Source organism: Hippocampus zosterae, unplaced genomic scaffold, assembly GCF_025434085.1.
Source record: "Hippocampus zosterae strain Florida unplaced genomic scaffold, ASM2543408v3 HiC_scaffold_415, whole genome shotgun sequence".
NCBI lineage: Eukaryota > Metazoa > Chordata > Actinopteri > Syngnathiformes > Syngnathidae > Hippocampus > Hippocampus zosterae.
Genome location: NW_026262945.1, coordinates 1 through 23,827, shown reverse-complemented (window position 1 = coordinate 23,827; position 23,827 = coordinate 1). Strand labels below are relative to the sequence as shown.

Here is a 23,827-nt window from a genome sequence, read left to right as displayed (position 1 = left end):
CCAACCCCAACCCCAACCCCAACCCCAACCCCAACCCCAACCCCAACCCCAACCCCAACCCCAACCCCAACCCCCAACCCCTTTGCTGCCACCTTCCTTGTGACTAGTAACCAGAATCCATTATTAATCCGGGTCCATTATATTTGCTTATGATTTAATGTTAAAAACAATATTTATCAGCAAATCCATGAAATACAGACTAAGACCATGATTTAATGATGCTGTCATATGGATGTGATTTTGTAGTCGAACATGCCACTGTCCAGCTCGGTGACCTAAACTTGGGCCAGCATAATTGGGGTTAATTCTCCAGCACGTCCTCCAACCACAGTCACCGAATATTAAAAGATTCTCGTCGTCTTTCCAGCAATGATTCTCAACAAAGCTTTGGCAGTCGGTCTCGTGGCCAAATTTAATCCAAACTTGTAGATACCAGGAACCAAACCTTAGCAATACGTATAGTAGTGCTCAGGGCCATAATATACCGATCCCCAATCTCTTCTACCGATCAAGCCATTTTTGTTGCGCTTGTGGACGTGGGTTCCATCGGGTTCAAATACGTGGATGTCCATGTCTGTGTTTCTATCCCAAGTGAGATAGGCTGTAACGGGACCGCTTGTCAATGAGGTAATTGGCTGAGTAATCCCCGCGAAAGCCTGCGTCATATGACTTAGCCACTCCTAAGTGTAGCTTTCAATGTACCCGTATAGTTAAGAGTTCGTTTAACTGGTTTGTTCTTGGCCATTGTTTGTAAACTGAAACTCTGTGGCCTCCACGTTCGGGGCCAGGGGACCGGCTACGCCTTTGGAAGTGGCAGTGTTCCGGAATTACGAAACGATGCGGTCGCTGGGGTTTGTAATGTATCTTTGAGAACCACTCATCGAGGCAGCTGTTGGCCCCATAAACACCATGCGGACATGCTACTGGAAGTAGTACGGAAGTGCTTCATACATTGCGTTGGCATAGTGAGAGCCCTGCGCGTGTGCCAGGATCAGAACTTTTCTGCCCGTATAGAACTCCTGTTCGGTCTGTTTTTGGAAATGTAGTGTGTTGTACTCGACATTCTCATCTTGTGTAGCCTCGACCCAGACCTTTAGCGCTAAGCCGAGATCCTACTCAGTGATGTTGTGATAGGGCAGCATGACACCTCTCATGATGTAATAAACTCCCCTTAAAATCGAACTGACGACCGACGGAAACTATGAACTCGATCTGTCGACCTTTGTTTAAGCTATTTCTTCAGCCACGCGATACAGTGAGTCTTTCGACATTCGAGCGAAGTTGGTTAGCTTTATCCTCATGCCAGGGAGCAGGTTGCTGCTTTAAAGTTTTGTTCTTACAAAATGTAACAAATAAATAGCTTCGAGTGCAGGAGAGCCTGGTCCGTTCACAAGGTACAAAACTTTTGAGTAATAGTTGCATTTGTCTTAATCGCTCTGCTGCAGCCTTCGCCTTTGAGAAGTGACGTTACAAAACTAATCGAGCTCAGCCTGGGAACGAAGTTCCACGATCGAATTGTCGTTCGCTAGAGTGGCGTCGAGCAGCGTTTGGAGCATCCCGGCTTCGATTAGCTGCTCTTCCAGTGCCCCGAAGTGCTACAGATAGTTGTCTCCGAATCTGCGACTGGCACACTGAGTCTTGAGCAGCCACGAGTCGTAATTGTTGTTGTTAGCCAGCTGGGTGACTGCCTGACTGTACTCCAGCAGGCCTTCAATCTTTTCAATCTCTTCAGTTTTACTGTAATTAGTGGTGATGTAATTGAGGACGTTCGGGTTGATGCCCTAGCAAAGGGAACTTTGTTCACAGGAGAATTCTTTTTTTTCTTAGGGCGGGGGTTGGGGTTGGCTAGGGGTTTAGGGTTGGGGTTAAGAGGTGTTCTTTCTATTTCTAAGGGCAAGCGGGACGGCGATTGCGATTGCTACAATCACCACGAGAGCTATAGCAGAGACAATCAAGATAGCCTTCATGTAGGGCTTTTGGTACCACTTCTCTTCATCGACATCTGAATCTTCTGATGCCTAGGACTCTACGGACTCTGCGGGTTCTACTGACTTTTGGGTTCTACGACTTACACAGGCTCTACGGGATTAACCAGCGACCTTGGGGTTTAGGCCGCAAAGTCTTCCTCTGAGTCCTTTATTGACATGTTCAATAAAAAATAATAAATGGTCAATGGATGTGCATCAAAGCACTACATTAAAATGGAACATTTATAAAATAAGAAATTAAAATTTCCTCCGTAGCCTTGATGACACATTTTATGACATTGGCTGTTGACCCATTGCGGAGTTGCTAAGGTTGAGGGACGAGAAGTTTGATCTGTATGTTCGAGGAAGTGCTGGGACTCGTCCCCAATTATTCTTAATTTAGGTCATCGAGTTGGGCAACGGCATGTTCAGCTACAAAATTACATCCGCATGATTAAATCATGGGAATTTTTGCATACGGAAAAACATATTCAACAAGACCAATAACAATCATCAAATTTAATTGACGCAAAATTAAAAAGAAACAAAACAAATTCCAAAAGAGTTAAAATTATTTAAGTTTGAAGAAAATTACTGTTGATTTTCCAGCAAGCTATGGTTTCGCGACCCACTATTCTTCTTCCAGCCGATCCTGATCCGTCCTCGGAAACCTACTCGCCACTATCCTCAAATCCTTTCCGTAAGGGAGGCAGGGGTTAGAGCTGGGTGCTGAGGGCGGGCCTAACACTTCTTGGGCCTTATCACCCTGGACGGCCTGCATCTGTTCTCTCTTCACTAACAGACTAAAGACATCCCCTCAGTCACTTCCGACTTCTGTGCCATCCCATCTCGAATACCTCCTCCGTCAACCTTCCCAACCCGGTTCTTCTTCTTTGGCAGAGAATCTTGCCCCTTCTTCTCGTCGCTGTTCAGGTAAGGCCAGCAGCTACATTGCTTGCTTCTGCATTCCTTGAGGAGAAGAGGAAGTCTACGAGTATAAGGTTGACTTGTTGATCTCCCTGCCGATAGCCTCGATAATCTAGATCTGTTTCTTCACAAACGCCAGTGTGCCCTAATGCCAGGCCTCTCCTCCTTCGCCTTTCCTCCAAGCGATACTACTCCACCTTGACCGTTCTGAGCTTTTCCTGCAACAGACAGTTCTCCGCCTTGACAGTCTTCTTCTCGGTCAGGGGGCCTCATTGGAAGAGTTATTCGGACTGATGCATTAGGCTGACTCTGATCCCCGATTTCGTTGTCCAGTTTGTGTCTCGTGATACGCTTTTCCTTCAAATTCGCCAGAGCGGTCTGGAGCTTCGTCCCTTGCTTCCTCCACGGTACAGATCCATGAAGTAAGTTTTCGTAGCCTCCATAAAAATCACTGCCACTTCAAAAGGCGTGACCGGTCCTCTGGCCCAGAACGTGGTGACCACAAAGCTTCAGTATACAAGCAATGGCCAAGAACAAACCAGTAAAACGAACAGGCTTAGTAAGGGAATTGTCAGCCACCTATCGATCTTAAACGCGTCCCATTACAGCTCATCTGGAATTAGATAGCAAAACTTGACCTCCATATTTTTGAACCCGGTGACCTCCACCTCTTTTTTAATAAAGCCGTGGTCGGTTAGATAGGTGATTAAGGAGGAGACCATGGCCCTGTGCATTATCACGCACAATATTCAAACTTAATCCCGGGCATCTACAAGTTTGGACTAAAGTTTTACACTACTCCATTGGGCTCGAGCACGAACGTTGTGATGAGGGTCACTGCTGGAAAGTCGACGTCAGGAGCGCATGAAAAATTGGGCTGGCTGCTCTTTTCCAGTAGGCAGCGAAGGGTCAGCAGCTACTCTGCATGGTATTCCTAAAACTTGAGAGGAGTGGAATCTATGGCCTGTGGTTCACCATCGCCGTCAATCTCGATCTGATTTGTTGTGCCTAATGCCGCCTTGGTCTTGAATTGTCCTCTACGACAGTTCTCCGCCTTCTTCTAGGCCTGAAGGACATCCTGGCATGTCTCAGGCGTCAGAGCTACTAGGACCGTGTGATAGGTGGATTCAGATCTCTGTTTTCGTTATCCAGTTTGGGAGGCCTGCTCGTCATACGTTTGATTTTCAAATCCGACAGGCTGTTTGTCACTCGCCTCCACCACGATACAGATCCATGAAGTAAATATTCGCAGTCTCCATAAAGAAGTAGAAAAAATTTAAATTTTAAGTTTTTCTGTATGACGCATGTTGCTCTGAAAGGCTGCTTGAATGCTTCTGTGCTATATGCAATATTTGCTATAAAGTACTAGAGTTAATTCTTAACTTTAGGAGGGGATTTTTATTTTAAATTTTATGAGTCCATTCCAGAGTAGTACTTTGAAACGGCGAAATCCACTGAAATATTGAAATTAATATTTATAATTGAGAATGTAGAAGGAAGCTACATCGCTCCAAATTTAGTCCGTAAAGCCCGTAGAGTTCGTAGAGCCCATAGATACCGTAGAGCCGGTTGCGACCATGGAGAAAATAGAACCTTCCAAAAATTCCTATCCTGATGTCGAGATAAAGTGGTATCAAAAGCCCTACGTGAAGCCAATCCTGATTGGCTCTGGAATAGCTCTCGTGGTGATTGTGGCAATCGTAATCACCGTCCCATTCGTCCTAAGAAATCAAAAGACCACTACTTAAACCCAACCCCAACCCTAAACCCCTACCTAACCTCAACCCCAGCCCCAACCTCAACCCGAAACCCCTACCTAACCTCAACCCCAGCCCCAACCTCAACCCGAAACCCCTACCTAACCCCAGCCCCAACCTCAACCTCAACCTTAACCCCCGCCCTAAGAAAAAAAAGAATTCTCCTGTGAACAAAGTTCCCTTTGCTAGGGCATCAACCCGAACGTCCTCAATTACATCACCACTAATTACAGTAAAACTGAAGAAAGTGAAAAAATTGAAGGCCTGCTGGAGTACAGTCAGGCAGTCACCCAGCTGGCTAACAACAACGATTACGACTCGTGGTTGCTCAAGACCCAGTGTGCCAGTGGCAGATTCGGAGACAGCTATCTTCAGCACTTCGGGGCACTGGAAGAGCAGCTGATCGAGGCCGGGATGCTCCAAACGCTGCTCAACGCCACTCTAACGAACGACAGTCCGGTCGTGCAACTGAGGTCCCAGGCTGAGCTCGATCAGCTTTGTAACGTCGGTTCTCAAAGGCGAAGGCTGCAGCAGAGCAGCGATCAAGACAAGTGCAACGAGTACACAAAGGTTTTGTACCTTGTGAACGGAGCAGGCTTTTCTGCACTCGGGGCGAATGAAATGCTGCGCTTTATTAAAACAAAACTTTAGAGCAACAACGTGTTCCTTGGCATGAGGTATAAGCTAGCCAACTTCGCTCGAATTTCGAAGGATACGTGGTACCGCCTGGCTGAAGAAACAGCTCAAACAAAGGTTGACAGATCGAGTTCATAGTTTCCGTCGGTCGTCAATTCGATTTTAAGGGGAGTGTATTACATCATGAGAGGTGGCCTGTTGCCCTATCACAGCATCACTGAGTAGGATCTTGGCTTAGCGCTGAAGGTCTGGGTCGGGGCTTCGCAAGATGAGAATGTCGAGTACAACACGCTACATTTCCTCAACCAGACCGTATAGGAAGTCAGGACGGGCAGGAAAGTTCTGATCCTGGCACACGCGCAGGGCAGTCTCTATGCCAACGCAATGTATGAAGCACTTTAGTCAGACGACAAGAACTATGTGGGCATGGTGTTTGTGGGGGCAGCAGCTGCCTCGATGAGTGGCCCTCAAAGGTACATTACAAACCCCAACGACCGCATCGTTTCGTAATTCCGGAACACTGCCACTTCCAAGGGCGTGGCCGGTCCTCTGGCCCAGAACGTGGTGGCCACAGAGTTTCAGTTTACAAGCAACGGCCAGATACAAACCAGTAAAACGAACTCTTAACTAAGCGGGTACATCGAAAGCTACACTCAGGAGTGGCTAAGTCATATGACGCAGGCTTAGTCGGGGATTAGTCAGCCATCTGCCACAGTGACAAGCGGCCCCATTACAGCCTATCTCACCTGGGATAAACTAACAGACCTTGACATCCACGCGTATGAACCCGATGGAGTCCACGTCTACTGGCGCGATAGAATAGGCTCGGTCGGTTTTCGAGATTCGGGATCGACTAAATATGGCCCTGAGCATTACTTTACGTATTGCTAAAAATTGATTCCTGGTATCTACAGGTTCGGAATAAACTTGTGGGGGGGAACGATGCCCAAAGCTTTGTTGAGAATCATTGCCGGAAAGTCGACGAGACACTTTGAATATTTGGTGACTGAGGTTGGAGGACGTACTGGCGACTAGAACCCAACTATAATTGCCCAAGTTTAGGTCACCGAGCTGGGCAACGGCATGTTCGACTACAAAATCACATCCATATGACAGCAAAATTAAATCATGGCCTTGGTGTGTATTATGGATTTGCTGATAATCATCGCATTTCAGCATTGAATCATAAGCAAATGTAATGAACCCAAAACTAACATTTAAAAGGACAACAATACAAAGGGAGCAAAGTTTTAAGCAAATAAAAGTGGCTTTCAAGGGAACAGTGACAAGCCTTCACGGCACAGCCTTGATCCAACCATCAAACAATCGCCATGGATTTTCAGGGTCACATGAAACAAAAAAAAACTCTTATCAATTTTTGGCGGCTATCTTTTCGTACCACAAGGAGCGCCTTCCCGGGAGGTTAGAACTACTGAATCCCTCCTCCCTCCGCTTCCTTCTACACACGTGTCCTACTTGTGCCTCAGCTCATATTCCTCCTCGAGGTTAGTGATCGGGTAGGACTTGGATGATTGCTCTTGTCCAACATTCCGCAACAGGTCAGCCATGTCATAAAACGTGTTTACAAGGCTACGGTACGGAGGAGCTTTAATATTTTAATTTTTAAATGTTCCATTTTAATGCAGTGTGTCGATAAACAAATTCTGCGCATTCGTGGACCATTTGAAATTATTTATTCTCAACATGCCGATAAAGGACTCAGAGGAAGACTTTGCGGCCTAAACCCCAAGGTCGCTGGTTAATCCCGCAGAGCCCGATAAAGCCGTAGAGCCCCTAAAGGCAGTAGAACCCGTAGAGTCCGAAGAGTCCTAGGCATCAGAAGATCCTGATGTCAGCGAGGAAAAGTGGTATCAAAAGCCTTACATGAAGGCTATCGTGATTTTCTCTGCAATTGCTCTCGTGGTGATTGTAGCCATTGCGATCGCCGTCCCGCTCGCCCTTAAAAATCGAAAGACCACTGCTTAAACCCAACCCCAACCCTAACCCACAAAAAAGTACGACTGTGCTGAAAGTTCCCTTTGCTAGGGCATCAACCCGAACGTCCTCAATTTTATCGTCTCTAAATACACTGAAAAATAAGAGGTTGAAGCCCTGCTGGAGTACAGCCAGGCTGTTACCCAGCTGGCTGACAACGATTACGACTCGTGGCTGCTCAAGACTCAGTGTGCCAGTCGCAGATTCGGAGACAACTATCTGTAGCACTTCGGGGTACTGGAAGAGCAGCTAATCGAAGCCGGGATGCTTCAAGCGCTGATCAACGCCACTCTAACGAATGACAGTTAGGTCGTGCAACTTCGTTCTCAAGCTTAGCTCGACCAGCTTTGCAACGGCAGTACGCAAAGACGAAGGCTGCAGCAGAGCAGCGATCAAGACAAGTGCAACGAGTAAACAAAGGTTTTGTACCTTGTGAGCGGGGCAGGCTCCTCTGCACTCGGAGCACAAGCCTTGCTGAACTTGGTTAGAACTAAGCTTTAGAGTATAACTGGCATGAGGTATAAGCTAGCCAACTTCGCTCGAGTGTCGAAGGATGCGCTGTACCGCGTGGCTGAAGAAAAAGCGTAAACAAAAGTCGAAAAGTCAAGTTCGCAGTTCCCGTCGGTCGTCAATTCGATTTTAAGGGGAGTGTATTACATGATGAGAGGGACCTTGTTGCCTTACTAAAGCATGACCTAATAAGTTCTTGACTTAGCGCTTAAAGTCTGGGTCGAGGCGACGCAAGCTGAAAATGTTGAGTACAACTCTTAGCGTTTCGCCACTCTGATCCATCATGATTTTTGGGAGAGCAGGAAAATACTGATCCTGGCACACGCGCAGGGCACTATTTATGCCAACTCTCTCTATCAATCAATTATATCAACATAGTCAAGCTATCTGGATCAATTCAACATGGTGTTTGTGGGGGCAGCAGCTGCCTAGATGAAGGGCTTTTCTAATAGGTACATCACAAACCCCAACGACCGCGTCGTTTCGTAATTCCGGAACATTGCCACTTCCAAAGGCGTGGCAGGTCCTATGGCCTAGAACGTAGAGGCCAGAGAGTTTCAGTTTGTGAGCACCGGTGAAGCGTACACAAGTCAAACCAACTCTGAACTAAACGGGTACATAGAAAGCTACTAGGAGTGGCTAACTTATATGACGAGGACTTAGTCGGAGACTAAGTTTAAATCTCGCTCTCTGGGCAGAGGACCCATTACGGCATTCTTATACTGGAATACTTATGAGCAAGCGGACCTCCACATTTATGAACCCGATGGAACCCACGTCTATTACGATCATCCATAAAGCATCGGTGAGTTGGATTTTTAATCATATTCGTATGGCCCTGAACACTACTACGTTGACTGCTAAAAAATAATTCCGGGCATCTTCAAGTTTGGAGCCAAATTGCGGACAGCAAGGATAAGGACAACATTGGTGCTGACAGTCGTAGCAGGAAAGTCGACGAAAACGTTTAAAAGAATAGTGGAATTTGGCAACGTGTCCTAGGAAATCCTTGGCCAAGTTTAGGTCACAGAGCTGGGCAACGGCATCTTCGACTATAAATTCACATCCATATGACAGCATCATTAAATCATGGCCTTGGTTTGTAGTTCATGGATTAATCATAAGCAAATGTAATGGCCCAAAACTAACATTTAAACGAACCAAAAAGGGAGCAAAGTTTGACCCAAATTAAATTGGCTTTCAAGGGAACAGTGACAGCAAACAAAGACTTCATGACAGCTTGAGCCAACCCAAGCGTAACTCTCTACAAACAATCGCCACTCTCTTCAGGATCGCATGAAAAATGCATTCTGAGATCATTTTTTGGCCAGTAGCTTTTTGTACCATGAGGGGGCGCCTTCCCGGAGGGAGGTTAGAACTGGCTGCCGAGGGCAGGACGTTGGCCCAGCACTTCTTGGATTTCTGTTATGGCGGCCTCGATATCCGCCTTCCTTGGGTTCTGACTACCCGCCAACCCCAGCAGCAGTCCCTGGATAGCTTGAATCTGCTCCCTCTTCACTAACAGTCTCTTGACATCACCTTCCGACATCTCCAACTTCTGCGCCATCTCGAACGCCTCCTCCCTCAACCTTCCCAACTCCGCTTCCTTCTCTCGCAGGGCCTGCTTGTACCTCAGAATCTCTTGCTCCTTCTCCTCGAGGTTGCTGATAAGGTAGGAGTTGGGCTGGCTGCTCTTATCCAGTAGGCCGCGAAGGGCCAGCAGCTACTCTGCCTGCTTCTGGCATTCCTGGGTCTTGAGGAGGAGTTCGGTCTCGGCGGATTCGAGGTCCTTTTGTTTTGCGGTGAGGCGCTGGGCGAGATTCATGGCCTGCTGGATGCGCCGGCGGTTGGAGGTCGGGGCGGAGGCTATGGTCTGCAAGTAGGCGTTCTTCTAGGCCGATGATTTCGCCTGGCCAAGGTTGACCACCGCCTCGTCAATCTCCCTCTCGATAACCTCGAAATTATCGACCTGTTCCTTCGCAAACGCCAGTTGCGCCCTAATGCCAGCCGCCTCCTACCTCGCCGATGCCTCCAGGCGATAATACTCCGCCTTGACCGTGCTGAGCTTGTCCTGCAGCAGACAGTTCTCCGCCTTGACGGTCTTCTTCTCGGCCAGGAGGGCCTCGTTGGCATGCCTCAGGCGTTAGAGCTACTCGGACCGATGCGACAGGCTGACTCTGAGCTCGGCATTTTCGTTGTCCAGTTTGTGAAGGCCTGCTCGGTGATCACTTGCCAGCTCGTCATACGCCCTGGTCTTGTCCTTCAAATCCGCCAGGGCGGTCTGCAACTTCGTCTCCAGCTCGTCCCTCGCCTCCTTCACAAACCGAAGCTGCTTTTCGTACAGGTCCGTGTAGTAACTCTTCACATTCTGCACTTCAAAAGTGCGTTTTTCGTTGAGCTCCTGCATTTCGCGGGTGAGCTTCCGCTCGTACTCGACGGCCGAATCACTTTTTAGAGAGAGCAGCTGCTGCAGGTATTTTTCGGCCTGGTTCTTGGCGTCGATCAGTTCCTTCTCGTAGCGGTCGACCCTGTCTTCCAGACGCTTGTTGCGCTCCAGCAGTTCGATGTTCTACTTGGTCAGGTGGTCCTTATCGGCTTTCAGCAGGTCCAGCCTCCTATGCACGTTCTCCGCAGTGGGGGCGTTCCCCGAACTATCACCTGACCTCCTACTGTCCAGGTACTTGACCCGGTCCTCAAGCAGCTCTTTCTCCTGCTTGCAGAAGTTGAGGTCCCTGATCACCTCATCATACCGGTAGCCCTTCTCCGCCAGGATGGTGACCTCCTCCCTGCTTTTCTGTAATTCGAGTTATAGACTCTTCCGGAATTCTCGTAGTTCAGGAGATGTCTCTTTTCGTCATCCTCCTTCGCCGCGAGCAGTCGGCCGTAATGCTACAGCTCGGTTAATGTCTGGTTTTGTTTGTCGTGGGCCTGTCTGAGGTCATCCCGCAGTTTTGTGATCTCGCGACGGGCGTCTTCACCCTCCCGCTTGAGCGGTCTGATCAACTCCCAGGCGCTGACCAAAAGCCACTCCGAGGGAGGCAGGTCTCTGTCAGGTATGTCTCTAAGCCTGAGATACACACTTTCCGGGACCAACCCCGCCAACATGTCACGGACCTGGCCAAGCGCCTCCTTGATTAGAGGGATCTGTCCTTCGGTATGGACTGCTCTTGCCCGATACAGTCTCAACTCGTTGTTCAACTGATCGGCTTATGCCCTTGCTTGGGCCTGCGCTCGCTGGAGCTTTAGGTCGGCAGCCTGTCGCTCTCTGCCCAGTTCGTTCTTGAGGAAGGCGACCTCCTGCTCCAGCATGCGCTGGTTGACAGCCTGCTGCCCCGCCAACCCCCCACCCCCCAGAACAGCCCTGCCCCTCCTCCTCCCCTGCAGCGAAGACTCCTCATTCTCACTATCACTAAACTCAAACCCCTGATTCTCCACCAGCCTCCTCTCCTCCTCATCCAAGTACCGAAGCCCATCCTTAGCGAAAGACGGCATTCGAACGTTATATTTGATTGCCGAGCAGCATTGAATCATGGACAGTTGATAATCACGATGGCGGTTTGAAGGTGGGGGAGGGCCTCACTTTTTATGGTTTTTAGGAGGATTACTAGTCTTAGTCGGAATCGTCTCGGTCTTAGAGTTCGGAGTTGGAGTTGGGCTAGTCGTCCTCGTCGTTCTATAAAGCATCGTCCTCGTCTTCGTCCTAGTCGTCGTCCTAGTCATCCTCGTCATCGTCGTCTTAGGATTCCTCTAGCCGATCAGCCTCCCCCTTTTTATCAAACCCGTCCAAAAACTAGATCTGTGGCAGCACCCCGAACACCTTGCCCCGGTACCCCTCCAGATGCTCGAGCGGGTTGTTCTCGAGGTCGAGTCTCCTGCACTTCTTCAGCCCCTTCAATGGCTCTAGCTCGGCTAGCTACTCGATCCCGCAGTTCGAGAGCTACAGTTTTTAGAGGGATTCGAGCTTGGCCAGATGGTGAAGCTGGCCTCTCAAGCTATTGTCCGTGAGGTTGAGGGTGGCCAGGTGCGGCAGATTCGGAAAGTTGTCAAGAGAGTTGAGCTTGCAGAGGCTGAAGCTAAGAGTCTTCAAAGGATTCTCCTCCAAAGCCTGCTTAAGCTCAGGAGTGATCTTCTTAATCGCTAGCTCATCAAGCGACAGTTCCTCCAGCGGCCCTCCAGCCCTGCATTTTTCTAGCGCCTGCTTCATTCAATTAAAATAGTGAAGGATAAACTCACTGGTATTAGTACATGTTAATGCTGCCGTGCTAGGCGCTGGCTACCATCCCGCCAACTCGGGTTAGGAGATTGCCTTTCATGGGGGTGTCGACCCAGCCCCCGCCGTCCACCCTGCCGATCTCGCCTCTTGCTGCCAGCAGTAACCCGCCTCTCCATCTTACCACACCCGTGCATTCCCCAACTTTCGCCTCCATCTCCAGCCCACCCTCTCCTCCCGTGTACAACGCCTCCCCAGTGAACCCCGCCACCTCATGGTCTCCGATCTGGAACCACTGCCGGGCTGGCTGTGGCAGCCTAAACACAGGCACTAACTTGTGAACCCTCGTATCGAGGCGGGATAGTACCCTGCCTTCCCCTAGGTATACCCCGCTTTAGATGCTAAGAAGCTGCCCTCGGCCTTGCAGAGGCCTGCTGGAAAGCACCTCCAGCTTTTCCAAGTCATAGACTTGAAGCCTGTCTGAACCCGAAAACAATCTCTGTTCGAGCAACAAGACAGTCCTTACGCCGGCTCTGTGGATACTGATCGTATGCAGATGCTCGCCTGAGGACAGTCCCCACACTTTGAGTAGGCAGTCCTGACCCCCTGATACTAGAAGGTCGTCGGGCTTTGATGCCGTTAAGGAGAGGACGGCTCGCCGGTGGCCTCGGAGAAGGGGTGGCTCTTATGCCTTTGGGAAGAGGAGATCGCCTTTGGAGCGTTGCTGGGTGAGTGGCTTTGAACGAAGAGGCGTGGTTCGGATAGTCCAGTCATTCAACCCCGCGTAGATAGTCGATTATGTAGCCAGTAACGCATTGACCCTAACCTCCGGCATCTCATGCCTTCCAACCAAGCTCCACCCCAACCCCTCCAAAAACTGACTTCTACCCTCCCTGATCGCCACTGACCCTCTGATCGACTGCAGTTCACTCCCTGAGGCGACCTCGGCCAGATGGCTCACTGAGTACACCTTGCCGCATCGCTGCAGGGCCTTGTACATGCCTTTGTAAAGGCTGTCGATCCGGTCCTCCTCGCGGTGGGTGTTGGCGATGCTGCTGTTGCGGGGGCGGGATGAGGTGCTTGGTTTGGCGAGGTATGGCTGGGAGGGCGGCTTGGTGCGATGGCGGGTGGTGGGCGGGTCCAGGGGACGCTGGGAGTCATACCTGGCCTGGAGAGCACGCTGCTTCTCACTGATGCGAGCGTAAGAGTCGTTTTTCCGTCTCATTTGAAATATGCAACGTCGATTGCGGATCAAGGCCGGCGTGACTTGAACCGGTAGCGGTTCCTCCTCGGCTCGTAGTTCATCACCTCATCAAGCTAGGCCTCCTCCCGCTCGAATCGCTGATCGATGGCTTGCTTCCTGGTCTGCAGGCTGATCCTGCGAGTAGGCTGGCCTTGCACCTCCTTCAGATTGGTGGTCCGGTTCAACGAACGGCGGATGAGGTACGGGTTGCGGGGAGGGTTTCGGATGATGAATTCTGGGCCTGGGCTTTTAAGCAGGCTGTCCTCTCGCTTCGGGAAGAACCGACCAGTCGTATTGCGCGAGGTCTGGGCCAGCTCCTCCTTCTTGGGCAGGTCTTTGGGCTGGCTGCTGCTGGTCCGCTTGGCGATCGGCAAAGAAACCCTCCTTTTTTCATCATCATCCTCGTACAGCCCCCTCGCCACCACCCTCTGCTCCCTCCGAGGGGGCTCAATCAGCCGTGCATCAAACGAGGAACTTCCCAGGTCCGCGACCGACTGCCCCCCCTCCTTCAGTTTCTTCTTCAGCAGCAGATAGTACGTCGTCGTGATATGGTTATGGCGGTTGGACTCGATACACTTCCTTGAGAATTAGCGGTCGAGGGACAAAGCCTCGAGCTGGTCGAGGATGGACTCGTCGATCGGGATGGTGTGGAAACCGACGTTTAGACCGAGTGCAGGAGGCGGCCTTGCCAGGGCGATCCACCGATGTCGTCGGATCTGGTCGATCGTCAGCCTCCTCTCCGGGTCAGTACACAAGATACCTTTCAACAGGTCTTTCGCCTCCGCCGAGACGAACTTCGGCACGGTATAATCCCCCGCCAGGATCTTCTTGTAGAGCGAGGGGGTGTTCGGGTCCTAGAAGGGCAGGCACCCGCACACCATTGCGAACAGGATCACCCCGCACGACCAGATGTCCACCCCCAGCCCTGCGTATTTCTTGCCGGCGATCATTTAGGGGGCTGCGTAGCAGGGCGACCCGCAGGCGGTTTTGAGCAGCTCTACGTCGTCAGAGGACCGGTAGCGCTTGTAGGTGTTGGACAGGCCGAAATCGACTAGCTTGACCCTCCGGTCGAAGTCGATCAACAAATTTTCAGGTTTGAGGTCGCGGTGAACCACCTTGAGCTGGTGGATATACTCAACCCCGCCGAGAATCTGCTGGAATATCTGGCAGGCCTCAGGCTCAGGCAGGCACTTTTTCTGGACGATGTAGTCAAACAGTTCTCCCTGCGCCACGTACTCCATCACCAAGAACAGCTGCTTCTGCGTCTCGATGATCTCGTAGAGCTGGATGATGTTCGGGTGCCGGATCAGCTTCAGGATGTGGATCTCGCGGGAGACTCGCTCCACATCTGCTACGTCCACGATCTTGCGCTTCTCCAGGACCTTGATCGCCACGGGCTCGCCTGTCAGGGTGTGGTGGGCCAGCTTGACCTTGCCGAACGTGCCCTCGCCGAGCGTCTTGCCCAGCGTGTAGTTGCCGATCGTCTTGGCCTTCTGTTGCGGCGCCTGTTATTACATTATTTCTGCATCACTCGGAAGCTCAAACCTCCTCCACTAACTTTATCTGTATTTCTTCTGCGGTCAAGAACTTGCCGTCCCAGCCCGCAGTGCCCAGCCCCTGCACTGGCAGCTTGCTGCTCTCTGCCAGGGGCTGGCCCACGGTCGTGTTCAGGGCTGAGATGACCATCAGCTTGGCAGTGTAAGGGTCGTCGATCTGGTACAGGTCTGGCTTCGAGGAGTTGACGGTCAGGCTGGATAACTCGACCTTGGTCAGCAGGGCGGTCAGCTTGCCGTTGGCCAGGATGAAGGACAGTCTGTTGGTGGTCTGCACGGACAGCTCGAAGAAAGTAGTCGCCCTATCACCCGACAGCACCACACAGTCCCACCCCGCCGCAAACTGCCGATTCCCATCAGGCATACTAAAATTCCCCTGAAGACTGCACTGCAGCATGACCTTCGGGCTGTCCCCACACTCCTTCAAAAACTTCTCAGAGACCAAGGACAGCTCCATACAGCTGTAGCCGAACAGCGGGATGGTCCAGTTCTCTTGGGAGTACAGCAGCTTCGAGAAGGCTTTGTTGTCGTAGGCGGTTTGGAAGAGGGACATGGCGGTCTGGGTGTACATGATGAGGGAGGAGGCCTGGGGGGATGGGAAGGTGTCGGAGCCGCAGGATTGGTGGGTGTTTGGGATGGTGCCGTCTAGTTCTGCTGTGATCATGCTGTCACCGTCTTACAGGCCGAGTCTCCGAGTGCCCATCGAAAGGGCAATCTCCTGCCCCCTGATAGTCCACCCCAACTCCTTGAACCCAGGAAACCCCTTCAGCCAGCCCCCCAACTCACCCACAAACTCGCCCTCCAAAAACTGCTTCTGGAACTGCACCAGCACCTCCTCCAGCCCTTTCCTCCCCCGCCTCCACCATCTCGACATCAACCTTGAAAGGATCGGACCCCGCCTCGAAAGCTGATATTGGTCAGGCCCAGCGCCCCTCCATGCACGGAGATTGAGTAGCTGAAAGTACTGTCAGATTTGGTGGCCTTGGCCTGCTTGGTCTTGAGATCGTGGGTGTACTGGAACGACATGGATAGGGGATAGTTGGTTGCTGATGTGGAGGGTCGAGCCTTGCGCAGAGGAGTGGCTGACGCTGCTGGCAGTCAAACTGACTTCTTTCAGCGAGGTGACAGCGCCACCCTGATCCTTCATCGGCAAAACTGCCCTTGCCAGCAAGATACCCCTCCAACCTGTCAGCAGGCACCGACCCCAAAGGAAACCTGGCCTGCACCTGCCTCCGTCTCGCAGGCCAGCCCGGCCGCCACCAAAATATCCAGCATTATATATGTAAACTGATTATAGGGGCAGGCGGCTGACTCTGGTGCTGTTTGTGGAGGGGTGCTGGCTTTGGTTGGGGTGGGCGGGGTGGCTCTGCTGGGGTGGTTGGTTGGGGTTGCGGTGGGGTATGCGAGGGATGCTGGGCATTAAGGGTTTGGGCAGGCGGTCTTGAAGTGGAGGGGTTGGCTATCTGCAGGATTTTCATGTCAGTCGATCTACAGCATGTCCGTAGGGCTATTCGCCTCTGCTATCCTCTCCCAGGCCCGCCACCACCCCCCTCCTGCCACTGCAGCTACCGGGTCGAATCAAGAATCCACGAAATCATCGAGCCCGGACCCTGCACCTTCTAACTCCTAGAACGGTTCGGCTGTCATACCAAAAAAGGCCTGGAATAGCGGACGGTGGACTGGTGGCGCAACGAAATGTTCTGCGGGACAAGAGCAGCGGTATTCTACGGCCTGACCGGAAAATGCAGGGACTGTTCAGGGCGCCTGCGTGCCGGTCGACTAGCCATGCCCCGGCAACTCCTTCTCCTTGCACCCTACCACACTCACCTACCGATAAGTGCCCGGCCCTGCCGATCCACTCCTTCCGGTAAAATTCTAATTCTAATTCGAATAGGAATAGGAATAGAAGGGGGAAGTGATCGACCAGATGACTATCGAGAATTGACTGGAGAGGATATTGGAGGGGTGGTGAAGTTAGTGGTGGAGAGGGTGCCGGGGTGGAGATTGGAGTGTTTGGGGGAGGGGTTGGTATTGCCGGTGATGGAGAAGGTGTATGAACCAAGCTTGCCCCTGCTGCTAGCCAGCTCCTGCATGCTCCTCGCAGTACTGTCCACCGTCTGGTCAATCTACTCCAATACACATCGCAGGGCATCCACCCTCCACCTCCTCGCCCACCTGCCCCTACCCGCCTACTTGTACAGTCTCGTCTCCATCACCACCAGGAACAAACTCGCCAGTCATGCTTGGCGACTGGCGTGCTCCACATAGCTTGGGATCGTGGAGGCTGCTGGACAGATGCTTGCGGGGGCTGAGAAGGCATGGTGGGTGGTGGTGGTGGGGTATTGTGGGTGGGCGGTGGTGGATATATTTGTGATGGTGTGCTGTGGTGCTGAGAGGGCGGGCGATGATTGGCAGGAGTCAAGAGAGGACACTGTCGAAAGTAAATAAAACCTATTTTTACAAGAAAAAGAAAACCCATACATCCTGTAGATCCTCGGACGGACCTTTAGTGCTATCCTCCTTATAGCACATCCCAACACCCCCCAACATATAAGATTAAAATTAAAGCCTGCCTGACTAACCCCAGCCCTCCCCACAACTAACCCCTCTAAAGCCTCGAGCACCATGAATTTTCATGAGAAATCACTGGTTGACGAATATCCTTGAGGCCACGTCTTTGACCATCCAGTCGACCCCGTCCAGCAGGCCTTCACCTGTCTTCGCGGAACATGCGAATCAGTCCCCCAATGCCGTCTTGTTATCTCGTCAGGCCCAAGAAATCCTTTATCTGTTCGGGGGTCAGCGCGCCTTCGATGTCCTGCTTGTTGCAGAAAATTAGGAGGGTTGAGCCGATCAGTTTTTCTCTCCCTCAGGAGGTCGTGCAGCTGCGTTGCGGCAGTTCTGCAGCCTCAGGCTTGTCGGAGGAGTCGACCACCCAGATGAGTCCGTCAGTCTGTTAAAAGTAGTTCCGCCAGTACGAGCGGATGGTGGCCTGCCCTCCGACGTCCCAGCAGTTGAGCTTGAAGTCCTGGTAGGCCAGGGTCTTGATATTGAAGCGAGGGTGGGACTAACCTCCTCCGTACCTCTCCCACAAAACTTTTAAGCAGCGTGGTCTTGCCCGCATTATCCAGCCCCCAGGATGAGCAGCCTCATCTCCCTTTCCTTCTGCTTGGTCTTCCTGACGATCTTCAAAAACCCCATTCAAAAATATTTAAACCCCTGTAATGCGCGATCCCGAAGGCAGATCTAATTTGGATTGAATGCTGAGCACTGCGTCGGGGTTCAATAGCTTGCTGAAGGAGGTGGGGTGGTGACCAGGGCCATAAGCACTTTTCGGGGTTTGAAGAGGTGGTGCTCAAGAACATTCGCCTCCTGTAAGGAAATCGCGGGGATGGTTAAGCGCTCCCTCGGGCCAAATGGTAATAGCCTGGACGGGCAGGGGGAGCCGACCCCCCTGCCGTTCAAAAATATTCAAACTGACCAGGCCTCAAAAAAATGGTGGTCAACCACATCGACAAGATATTCGTCACCTCCGACACCGCCACCATCTTCAGGGAGCTTGAGTGCAGCACCCTGCTGCCAAGCTCATCGTCATGGCCTCTCAGATGCAGCAGCAGGGAGTATGGCGATGGCACCAAACTTCGTGGTGACGCTGGCGGGAGAGCTGCTGTCCCATGCGTAGGCGCTGATCAAGATGGGCCTGCACCCCAACCAGATCATCTCCGGCTACGAGCAGGCCTGCGCAAAGGCGCTTGATATCCTCCCCTTCGCTGATGGCCTACGAGGTCAAGGATCTCCGGGACGAGGACGAAATCGCCATGCTGCTGAAACCCGCCCCTGACCTCCCAAACTGCCCTCCTACGGGGAGTTCCTATCGAAGGAGGTGGCCAAGGCCTGCATCATGTCTCTTGCCGGAGGTGGCCTCCCGCTTCGACATCGACAACATCAGGATCGTGCAGGTCATGGGCTCCAACATCACGGACTCGTACACCATGCGAGGGTTCCTGGTCAAGCGCGATGCTGAGACCACTGTCAAGAACGTAGCGAGCCCCGTGGTGGCCGTCTACAGCTGCTCGATCGACACGAGACCGCAGACACGAAAGGAACCGTGCTGATCAAGAACGCAGAGGAGATGCTCAACTACGCGAAGGGGGAGGAGCAGATGGCCGAGAAGACGATCGCCGGCATGGCCACAGCAGGCGTGACACTGGTGGTGACGGGCGGGACCAATCTCGAACATCTGCTTGCACTACCTGGAGAAGTATGGAAATCAGGCGGTCAAGATCGCGAGCAAGTTCGAGCTGAAGCGACTGGCCCGGGCGGCAGGGGCCAACGTCCTCTCCAAGCTGCAGAACCCTGGGGCTGATGATCTGGGCAGGCTGGACAAGGCGCATGTCTTTGAAGTGGGGTCTGAAAAACTGACGATTTTCGAGAAAAACACCGAGAATTGCAAGCTCAGCACGATCATCATCCGAGGGTCAACTCGCGGGCTCATGGACGACATCGAAAGGGCCATCGACGATTCCGTGGCAGTCTATCGCTCCGCCATCCACAGCCACAAGTTCGTGCCCGGCGCAGGCTCCACCTAGACCATCCTGGCCACCAAGCTGTAGCACGAGGGCAAGCAGCTCAAAGGCCTCGACCAGTACAGCTTCACCCGCTTCGGCAAGTCCTTTGAGATCATCCCCGAAGTGCTCGCCTAGAATGCGGGCCTTGACTCCAACGAGTTCATCGCCAATTTCATTGCCGCTAACCTGACCGAGCCTTCGGGACTGGATATGGGGAAGGGAGCGCTCTGCCCCGTCTCTGAGTCGAAGGTTTATGACCACCTGGACACCAAGCTCAACGCGGTCAAGCTGGCCGCCGAGGCAGCGATCACCGTGCTGCGATCGACCAGATCATCATCGCCAAGCCCTCCGGTGGCCCCAAAATGCGAGGCGAGAACAAAAACTGGGACGCCGAGGAATGAATGATGCCCCACATTAACCATGCAAAAATCACTGGCCGCTTTGCCACCCTGGCCCGGAAATTCCAGTAGGACGGGTTCCTCCTCATCCCGGACTTCGCCAGCAAAGAATCTTGTGACCTGCTGATCTCACGGGCCAAGGAACTGGCGGCTGCCTACAAGCCATCCCAGGTGTCATTCTTCACGACTGATGAGCAGGCGCGGCATAGCGACCAGTACTTTCTTGACTCTGCCAGCAAAATCTCGTTTTTCTTCGAGACTAGCTAAGCCTCCTCCCTTTCGGAAAGGAATTTAGAGGGAGGGCAAGCCATGGCCTTCTTAACAAAATAGGCCATGCGCAGCACGATCTCGACCCCGTCTACTCCTCTTTCTCAAGGACCCCCGAACTGGCCTCTCTTGGACGGTAGCTGTCCCTGTCCAACCACGTGATCATCCAAAGCATGCACATCTTCAACACACCGCAAAATCGGCGGCAAGGTCGACCCTCCACCAAGATTCCACTTTCCTCTATACGGAGCCACTGTCATGCGTGGGGTTCTGGTTCGCCCTTGAGGACGCGACTATTGAAAATGGATGCATGTGGGCCAAGCCTGGCGGACACCGCACTTCGTTGAGGAGGGGTGTTCCGGAGAGAGGAGGGGTCGAAGGTTGGCTTTGATGAGAGGGATACGTAGGAGTTGAGATGGAGGGGATGATTCCTCTGTAGGCAAAGAAGGGAACGCTGAGTGTTTTGGATGGTCTGCTTCCACACATGAGCAAGCAGAACAACAAGCGGCAGGTCGAGATAAGCTTACACCCTTCACCTGATCGATGCCCATGCAAACTACCCTCGCACAAACAGGCTCCAACGGCAAAACCTCCCCCCTCCACCGGCTTCCCAACCCTGATCAATGAAAAAAATAAAAATCAGTTAATTGCGAGAATTATGGTAATTCGGGTAGCTGTCCATAGATCGTGCTGTGGTGAGGCGTGCTGTATACCTGTATATGGTACTGGAAGTGGCCATTGGGTGGAATGCCTTGAAAGAGTGTGGTAGGAGTGTTGGTGGCCGATCAAATTCCGATAAAGATCAGGGCTGAGGTCGAGTGAGATTGCAGTAAGGGTGATCGGGGGCGACTCCATGAACGATCGGAGGCGGGGTGGAAGTTGGCCAGGGGCGGGCGGATGGCGAACTTATTGTTGGCCATCCTCCACCCGCACCAAGGCAAATTTCATGTCCAGCCACTCGGCCAGCTCCTCAACCCATACAAACTGAAGCCCGTACTTCTAGAACCGGCTGACCAGGTCATGCCGGGTGACCTCTCGGGTCAGGTACCGGACCACGACCGCGCACCACCCCTTCACCCGCTCCCGGGTGCGGTCCGCGACCACTCTGCTCAGCACCGTCTCGCTGCCTAGTTCCAGCTCCGGCAGTAGCTATTTCAGCCCCTGGAACACGTGGCATGCACTCGCCTAGTACTTGAACCGCAGCCGCAGCGCAGGCCGGCCTCGGTAGAACATCGCCGTGCACCGGAATTCGAAGGTCTTTAGCCGGTCCTCAATTAAGCTCTCCAAGGAAGCCTTGCGCCGATGCAGCTGTCCCAGCGTGCAGTAGTCCTGGTGCCAGGCCATTAGCCCCCTCACGCCTTGCCAGCCCTCCCGCCCTTGCGCCCCTTCATCGACCTTCAACATCAGCGAGTCTACCAAAAACTCCGCCACTTTCCTAAGTGGCACCGAGGTGCCACAGCTCTGCCCATCGATCGACGAGGCACAGTCACTCTCGCGCTCGATGACCAGCGGCCTGACCCTCGCTCCCCCCAGCTCCCCCACCGCCTCGCTCTGCACACCCACCTCCGGCCTGATCTCCGAAGGTTCTCGAAGACCTCGGCCAGACTATGCAAGACCTCCACGTTCTTGAATGAACTTTCGTTGGGCCGGTCGCCAATCAGCCCCAGCCTCTGTTCCAGCAGAGTGTCCAGCTCCTCCTTCACCCGCATTTAAATTGTTGATTTGATGGCGATCACGGTCACTTGCTGAGGTCGTGGCTGGAGTCGGTCCGGCAGGCCACTGACTTTAGGATCGAGGTCTGCTCGAGTTTCTTGGTCAGTTTGAAGATCTCGATGTTTTATTTCATTTTCTCGCGTTTTAGGTAGGCTTCTCGGAAGGAGGGGTTGGGGTTGGGGTTGGGGTTGGGGTTGGGGTTGGGGTTGGGGTTGGGTTGGGGTTGGGGTTGGGGTTGGGATCTCTCTTTGGTGTCGCACTGCCAGTCGCTAGGTTATCCGCTTCTGCCGGGTCTCCTGGTTCTCAGTGATCATCCGCCGCATCTTCTCCAGCTTCGCTTGTAGAGGATTCTTGCGCGGCTGGGGGTATTTACGCCTGGAGGGGCGGTACGAAGGCTGGACGTGGCTTAGCATGGATTCCTCGTGAAACAGGTGGTCAAGGGTGCCACCACTGCGGTTGTTCGAGTCCGACAGCATAAGCGAGCTGTCGTTGGGTCGGTATGGCTGCTTGACTCTCACGAGGGCAGGAGTGACGCCTTTGCCAGGGTTGACCATCATCAACCTGACTTCCGGCTGCTCGACAATAGGAGAGTCCGAGCGCACCCTCCTGGGCAAGCTAGCCACCCTCGGCAGAGGCACCTTAATCTCAGGGATGCACAAAGTCCTATAGAAAGTGTTGTTAAGGGTGGATCTCAGAGGAACAGCCGCCTGGTCGATGATCGCGATCAGGTCTCTCTGAGGATCTGGAAGGAGGGGTCTGACCGGATGAAGTAGCAGGGTTAGGTGCTCAGCTCGTAGAGGTAGACCGGTCTGAGCGCCATGCAGAAGGCTTTGAAGCGTGCGAGGATTTCTTATTTGAGGCGGGCGTGGGGGCTGCCTAGCGAGGGGGGTATGCCCTTCGCCTCTGACCAGTTCTGCCTCTTGACAAAGTCACTGCACTTCAGCTTGAGCAGGCCATTGATCTCACGGTTGACTAAAACCCTCAACTCCCTGCGGACTGCGACACTGGCCATCTGCCGATCCGACGCCTGCAGCGCCATAATAAAAAGAACAGATGCTGGCCCGTGATCAAAGTTAAATGCAGGAACTGCGCTCCTTCACAGGCAGTGACGAGGCGGACCGGCCCGCCCGCCCCCCGGAAGAACCCGCAGACGCGAGGCAGCTGGGGCTGGCCGGCACCAAGCCCAAACACTACACGTCGAACGAGATCAACAACCAGAAATACTCCGTGCTGAACTTCCTGCCGCTGGTGCTGTTCAACCAGTTCCGGCTGTTCTTCAACTTCTTCCAGCTGATGCTCGTGGTCAGCCAGTTCGTCCCTGCGCTCAAGGTGGGCTTCCTGTTTAGCTATCTGGCCCCGCTGGTCGTGGTGCTGTTTCTGACCCTGCTGAAAGAGGCGGTCGATGACTTCAAGAGGTACCAGCGGGACTCTGAGGCCAATGCGGCGAGGTATGAGGTGCTGCGTGCCGGCGTGTAGAAGCAGGTCAAGGCCATGGACATCTACCCGGGCGATATCATCACCATCCGAGCGCGGGAGAGGGTGCCTGCGGATCTGGTCGTGCTGGGGACAAGCGAGCCCTCGGGTCGATCTTCATCAAGACTGACCAGCTGGACGGCGAGACTGACTGGAAAATCCGGAGGGCCATCAAGACCACCCACGACCTGCTGCGCGCGCAGGGGCCGGCCGCCCTGTAGGCCTGCGGGGGGAGGCTGCTGGTCGGCCCCCCGCACAGCAACATCTACGAATTCCGAGGCAAGTTCGCAGCGCCCACCGGGGACGAGCCCCTCGGGCTGTAGAACACAGCCTGGGCGAACACGGTGCTGGCAGCGGGCTAGGTGCGAGGCCTGGTGGTGTACACCGGGCGCTAGACCCGCTCCCAGATGAACTCCAAAGACCCCACCTACAAACTCGGCCGGCTGGACGAGTAAATCAACCACCTCTCGAAGGTGCTGTTCGTCATGATGGCCAGCCTGGCCCTCCTGATCAACGTGTTCCAGCCGCTGAGCCTGCTGTGGCCCCTCATGCTCATCCGCTACGTTATGCTGCTCGCCTCCATCCTGCCCATCTCGCTGCGGGTCAACAT

General features: G+C 53.1%; 2 protein-coding genes across 2 annotated transcripts; one reads left to right on the top strand and one right to left on the bottom strand.

The window, feature by feature from the left end:
- The first annotated feature begins 9,615 nt into the window (after window positions 1-9,615).
- Window positions 9,616-19,767, top strand: LOC127595145 (uncharacterized). Its single transcript, XM_052056821.1, is given in 11 exon segments — window positions 9,616-9,671; window positions 9,963-10,008; window positions 18,117-18,167; window positions 18,169-18,217; window positions 18,283-18,360; window positions 18,363-18,412; window positions 18,415-18,705; window positions 18,707-18,884; window positions 18,887-19,026; window positions 19,028-19,682; window positions 19,685-19,767. Coding segments are annotated over 11 exon segments (1,677 nt in total).
- Window positions 17,442-17,999, bottom strand: LOC127595144 (ADP-ribosylation factor-like protein 2). The gene is given in 5 exon segments (XM_052056820.1): window positions 17,442-17,528; window positions 17,531-17,565; window positions 17,568-17,857; window positions 17,859-17,932; window positions 17,934-17,999. Coding segments are annotated over 5 exon segments (552 nt in total).
- Window positions 19,768-23,827: the final 4,060 nt, after the last annotated feature.